This window comes from Lepidochelys kempii, chromosome 8, assembly GCF_965140285.1.
Source record: "Lepidochelys kempii isolate rLepKem1 chromosome 8, rLepKem1.hap1, whole genome shotgun sequence".
NCBI classification, from domain to species: Eukaryota; Metazoa; Chordata; order Testudines; family Cheloniidae; genus Lepidochelys; species Lepidochelys kempii.
In genome coordinates this window covers 78527627-78534380 of record NC_136387.1, presented here as the reverse complement: position 1 = coordinate 78534380, position 6754 = coordinate 78527627, and the positions used below count along the sequence as shown (strand labels likewise).

The following is a 6754-nucleotide window of genomic DNA, read 5'->3' as shown; positions in this document are numbered from 1 at the left end:
TCTGGGAATGGGATAACTCCTGGAGCAGAGAAATACAAATGACAATAACTAGGAATCAAGACAATATGAATTCTAGACTCACTTTTTATGCTGATGAGTCTGTACTCTTTATAACTCTCTCATTATTAAACAATGCCTCTTATCCCAAATACAGGTCACACAAGCTGGGAACAGAACACAGTTCTGTAATAGGGAAGACCCAATCCCATCACTTAGCTTCACTGCCTCCTAGGAAGAGCTTGTTATATCTTTGTCCTTGACCACGATGGGTATAAAACTGAGCTACTCAGGCATCATCAGTAACCCACTCTTTCATTGTGTTAAGCATTTGCCTTAAAATAAACATTTATCAAATATTGGTGAAATTAAAAAACTGTATTTAAACTAGTCATGGAGGAAATTGGGAGTCATCCCCATTGTTCAAATTGGTAGCACCATTTTGCCAACAAAGGTGAAAGCGATTGAAGGCAATCTGGAAAACAATGCTAAATGCATCTGTTAAAAATTAAGATTTAATTTTATCTATATGGCAAAAGCCTGGGTGATGGTTTGCAGCTTTGCTCTGATGAATTTTATTTCTAACTACAACCAAAAGAATTATGCCCAGTTATGTTTATTTTATCATTTTAAAGCAATGAATACTTTCAATCTGAAAGGCAGATTTAACAGCGTTTACATTTAAAAACAAATCAGGGTTGTGTTCGCCTGTGACAAAAGAGCTTAAACTGGACTGGTGTAAAAATAAGGGCGAGCCATTTCTGCACAATTAATGAAAAACAGCAAGCGTTTAGAAGAGTAATGCAAATTGTATCTATTACAAAACCATGTGCCTCAGCCAAATATTAATCATACACAGATGAAGTGCCCGGTTTGTTAATATCTGTAGAATTCTAATTTCCACTGTATCCCATGAATCTTAAGAACAAGAATCCCACTATTTTCTGCAGATGAAACTAATTTTCTATCAAATATGCTTTGGCAGTTACACTGTTTCGTTAAAATGAGAGGTTTATTGCTCATGCATATTTATGCAAACAGGTGCAAGACTTGTTTCCAGTAACTTGTGGCTACTGAGCCTGAATGCAGCAATCAGAGATTATGAAAGACCTACTATTTCATTTGAAGTGAAAGTAACATGAAAGTATTTATAACCATGGACAAAGGTCCTTGTAAAAGTGGGTAAAAGATTAGCTGGTCTTCTTGTGTTATTTTTCTTTATTACTATGAATTGTAAAAATAAAGTAGGGCACAGGATGCTGTCACCAGACAGGGAGAAGTTTGGTTGTTTGAATTTACCAAGAACCCAGGGAACAGAAAAGAGTTAGAGATGTGACTTGCTGTGGTTTCTTTCCTAATTCCAACTTCTTTGGATACTGCAGTTTGGATTCCCTGCCATCCATCAAAAGTGGTTAGGGAGCCAGGGTGATGGGGGTTGGTATAGTGAGTGGAAGGGCGGCTGGGGAAAGGAGATGTGGTGTTATTGTCAGAAACAATGGCATGTATTCTACAACTGTCCAGTGCTAACCAGGCATCAACTCTCTCGCCAACACTTGATTAACTGGATGGCCCAATGAATGGTGCATTTGATGACTATTTGATTCCTAGGAGGTGATGAAAGCATACTGTAGACCCATGAAAATTGGTGGAAAAATTGATCAGGGTTCGAGGGATATCAGGCACAGGTTAACAGTGACCATCTTGCACAGACAGAGCTACCAAAGTCTTCTGAGAGAAGCATGATGGTTAAGAAGCTAGTGGGACTACCACAATGGGTCAGTGAAATAGGACAAGGGAGTGGGAGTCAGTAGACCTGAGTTCTCTCCTTGGCTGTGCCATGGAACCACTATGTGATCTTGGACAAGTCCTTTCACTTCTCTGTGCTGCTGTTTTCCTGTCTAGTTGGACTTTATGTCCTCTGCAGGAACTGTTTTTCTGTGTATGTTTGGGAGTGCCTGACATGAGCGCTCAATCTGAATTGCGGCCACTATGTGCTAATAGTCAAGGACTGGCTTTCCAAGTTCCTATCACTTGGGTCATCTTAAACTAGAAGGCGGGTAAGGGATTTAACGATGCTGAGTTGAGAACTTACATGAAAAGTATATTGCAAGATCAGGACTTGTTTGTAAGCAGCCCTGCATGTGCAGATCCCCTATGCTATGTTGGACCTCAATGATTTGAGACTAATAGTGCCAGGTAGGTGTATTGGAGCTTTACTGCCCCAGGCTGTGTGTGCAGTCCCACTATAGCAAATACCATAGACATGGGATCTAACCCAAAAACAGGCTGACAAGTATGAAGTGACTCATGACATGGATGTGTACTATGGGATAATCAAAGTCTACTCTAGAGTTTTACAGCAAATGTTCTTTGTCAGCAGATGATGTGTTGAAAGATGCTGCATAGAGATTCATGTTTTTATTTTAAATTAGAGATAAATCTGAGAAGATATTCCATTAAAACTAGGAAATATTTACAATGTCTGATTTCAACAGATGAAATCACAATACAAAGGTACACAAAATAAGAAATATTTATAAGTCATGAATGTAGTAGCATTACCTGCAGTTAATGAATTTATTCAGTTCTACTGATTTTCGAGCTTATGCTGATTTAAAACAACATCATGCTAACAATTCAAAAGTTCACTACTACTCTAGCCAGAAAAAAATGTCCTCACTGGATCCTGCACAATGCACCTAAATATGAAAAGCTAAATTTACTGCACTAAACACACACATTGTTATGAAATGAACATTAAAGTCAACAAGAAATTATGACCCCGTCTATAGAGGCTCAGCACGGCAAAGAAATACTGTAAAAAGTAAATTCAACTAGAAAAACATTTAGCTCAAGATTTTATTAAAAATAACAGGAGGCTAAAGTTAGGCACCTAAGTAAATGGACAGATTTTTAAGCTCTGTTTGAGAAATATGGAGCTGGGTTGTTCAGATAAAAGCTAGATGCCCGAGATTACTGAACAAGCTGAATGTACCTTTGAAATATGTATTATTACACTGATTTATGGAAAATGTATGGCTAGGATTTACCCTAAAGTTAGGCATCCAGTTTTGAAAATGTTGCTCTTAAAACAAAACTGCCACAATAAATTTAATGAAGGGGAAAAAAAAAAAAAGCTAACCACACCCTCTTCTGTCAAAACAGATTTTTCAGGAACTGTCCCGTATTTCCCCTTCTTCCTCAGATGAGAGGGATGAACTGTCACTGTCCAGGTCCTCAGTGGATTCACTAGCATCTGAGGGGGGCATAAAAAAAAAAGAGGAGACCATTAGTTACAGCACTGTTGTTTGTTTGTCATCTATTTGCTCATGGTAGAGAATGGGTGTTCTAGAAAGAACACGTTATATTTCTGCCTTCCAATAACAGCGATTATTTTCTTGAGAATGGCCATTTCACAGTGAGATTATGAACACAAACTGGTGGCATCAAGATGAATCTCACTATTGCGGGACAGAGCAACAGTGCTTATGGATTTCTTTACCTTTAGCAATAAAGGCACAGTGCATTTGCATCCAGGTGACTTTTCTTCTCCATCCACTGAAGTTTGGCTCGTTCCCTCAGCTGATTTGTTTTGAAATACTACTTTCTTGGTTGCTTATACTTATAACCCAAGTTATACATACTTATAACCCAAAAGAAATGCAGTATCAATTATTTGCAGTTTTGTTTGTGTTTTGATTAAGAGAGGGAACTCTTGAGACATGCTAGTTTCCTGTTGGAAAATTAAGACATGATGCACGTAATGTGTTGTGTTTATACGTTTCAATCCTAAAGATGTGGCAAGGCTGCAGAATCCTCAGAGCCAAAGAAGATGATGTTATGGGTTCAGAATGCCCAGAGCTTTAGGACAGACCTATACTGTCTTAATGACATCACATTATGCAGCACACATTTTCCAATCTGGCCTTCACCCTCATATTTATTTCCTGAATCAGCAGGTACTGACTCCTACTCTGGGATGCTGGAACAATTTTTATAGTCGGGGTACGGAGAGCCATTGAATGAAAATGTAAACCTTGTATACGATGGAAACCAATTCAAGCCCGGAGGTGTGGCAGCACCCCCAGTTCTCCTAGTTCCAGCACCTATGCTCCTACCATCCCAAGGTGAGGTCACCAGATGCCAGCAGTTTGCAGCACCACCATATAAGCAATATAAATAGTCTTGGAAGGATTTGCTTTTTATTGTCAAACTTCTAGATCATGGTGCACACAAAGAACAGTATTTTCCTCCATAATAATCAAAAGTTAGATAGGGAAAGTAAGAAAAATGCTTGACATTATTAGAGCTTAAGAATATTTACTTTGTATATTTTGACGTGATGTTTTACCTGTTATAAAGATTTAACTTCTTGAGTCTCAGCATCTATTGTCATTAAATAGATATCTGACCCACTACTATTGCCTGATCCCCCATAATTTCTCACAACTGTGAACATTTAAAATCAATACAAAATGAAAACGCTTAAAAATATTATCCAGCAAAATAAAAAAAAAAAAATCAAATTCTGCCAAACCTAAATATAAAGTACAGCTAGAGCAAAGTAAGGCTATGATACAGACACACACCAACCTCCCCTTCCCGCATTGGTATTTTCAGTGTCTGATCAGTGATGAATTCAAATAGGTTTTCTGGACATATGGTGTCAGCTGCTCTTTAATAATGAAATATTACAAGAGGGAGCTAATGGAGCATCATTATTATGTTGTCAAGATAAGTTCTGCAGCTGGCAAGCACAGATAATACATGGAACATAGTGTGCACCTGTACATTTTCAATGGAATTTGGTCAAGAAAACAGAAGCATTTCACCCAGAAACATTAGAGGTCACATTTTGTCTACATTAAATCTAGTGTATAATCAATTAAGATTTATATGCCAGCTATGTACTGAGTTAATGCACAAAGTGAGGACTGTTTCTGCCTCTAAGTCTTGACAAAATGTCTGTAATTCCTTATGAACTTGACCCATGACTGACCTCGTGTGTTGACAGAAGAGTACCTGTATTTTTTCTTTAAGCAAGTCAAGCATCACAACATTATAGAAAATAGTCAGAGAAACTTCTGACTCAAAGATGCTCAGTGGCTTAACGTTTGAATAGTAGTTTATTTCTGCTTTGTTACAAGTACTACTACTTCAATGGACAGTGCACATTGTTTTCACTCAGTTAAAAACAGCATATTGTTTATTAAGGGTGGGGTTGGTAGCATTACCTATTAAGGTTACCCAACACTTCCCATTATAAGACTCTGTTTAATGAAGGCTATGATTGTTACGGTACTGGTGATAATGAACAGGAACTAAAGAGACTTTCGGTTAATAATCTTTGAATGGATTACTCCTTATTGTGTATATTTGGGGACATATTAATTCTTTAGGTTTCTATAGATAGATAGATAGATAGATAAACAACCTGAAGAGTCTCAACTGTTTATGGGATCACTCGTCACTTTATTTTATACCTTTTCTTCCATCTTATTTTGAACCTTCAATAGATTTTCAGTCCATTACAAAAAAGATTGCACCTGGATATCTTAAGCAGTGAACTCTGCTTTTAAAAAGTCTTAATAATTGAACAATGTAGTTGGCTTCAAAAGTTATGATAATTTCCTTCAAGCATAACTCCACCTTCTGGGCAGTTTCAGGATTCTTCAAAACACCAAAATTATATATATTCCTTTTAAAAATGTGACTATTTGAATCAAACACTGATTTTTTTACATTTAAATTAGAACAAGTGCTAGGGTGGTATTTTTCCAAACCTCCCCCTTCTACCCACCAGGTGAGGAGGGGCTTGGATATAAGGGGATAAGTCCTTTAGTATGCACAGAGTAGGCCCTGCGGGCCATACAGCCCAAACTGAGCACATGGCTTAAGTTCATTATTAAAAAACAAATTGAAAAAGACATGTTAACTAATAAGATGTGCAAAGGTAAAAACAGCATTTTCCTTTACCCTGTATAAAATCTTTTGCTATGCTATGTCTAATCATGTTTGTAAGCTCCTCACGGTAGGGGGACTGCATTCCTGAATTTTTATAGAAACCCGTGGCGTTATATTAACAGCCATAAAAAGATTAAGCAAATTCATGGTTTACTAAACCAGAAATGGGTGTCTACATTCACTGAATATAAGCTTTTTAAGAGAGCTGCTTTTTGAACAAAGCCTGCAATAGATGGTCACTGTCTTGAAGACATTTATTTGCACATCTCTAACACATTCCTCAACATTTCCTCAGATTTCTGGCCAACATCAGTTTTCTCTTCCCTTTGGTCCATCCTCTGCTCGGAGTTCTCATGGAACCAACCAGTCAGAGAAGCAGTAGCACTACAAAGGTTAGAAATTCATTCAATACTTTATTTGGATAATAAGCTCAAAGGCAGTTGCCATAATAGCTCATCAGGAAATAATATGTTTAATGACATCAACACTATTCAGACTTGGTTTTCCAATCAATTTTAAAACAAATTCTCTCATATCAGTTATTACAATATGGGGGTCCTGCTCAACAGGGAAGGGCTCAGCTCAAGCCAAACTGCATAAAATGAAGACAAAAGTTTATCGCTGAATGGAAATGTTCCAGTAAGTGTAATGTGTCTGCTTTTCCTCCTGGAGTGAATGTAGTTGCAAGACAAAGACTTCAGTCTCACCCTCTGATGTGGTGCCTTACTTCTCAGGAGAAGTTAGATTTTCTGTCGTTTACCAGAAGCTCTCAAGGTCAGCTGGAAAGGAACCC

At 37.6% G+C, this 6754-nt stretch overlaps 1 protein-coding gene across 1 annotated transcript in view; it reads right to left on the bottom strand.

The window, feature by feature from the left end:
- Nucleotides 1-620: 620 nt before the first annotated feature.
- The window catches only part of ZNHIT6 (zinc finger HIT-type containing 6), a 60819-nt gene continuing 54685 nt past the window's right edge, over nt 621-6754 (bottom strand). Inside the window, exon 10 of the mRNA XM_073357182.2 lies at nt 621-3253. Coding sequence (XP_073213283.2) covers nt 3168-3253 — 86 coding nt within the window. The 3' untranslated portion in view covers nt 621-3167. The remainder of the gene's footprint in view (nt 3254-6754) is intronic.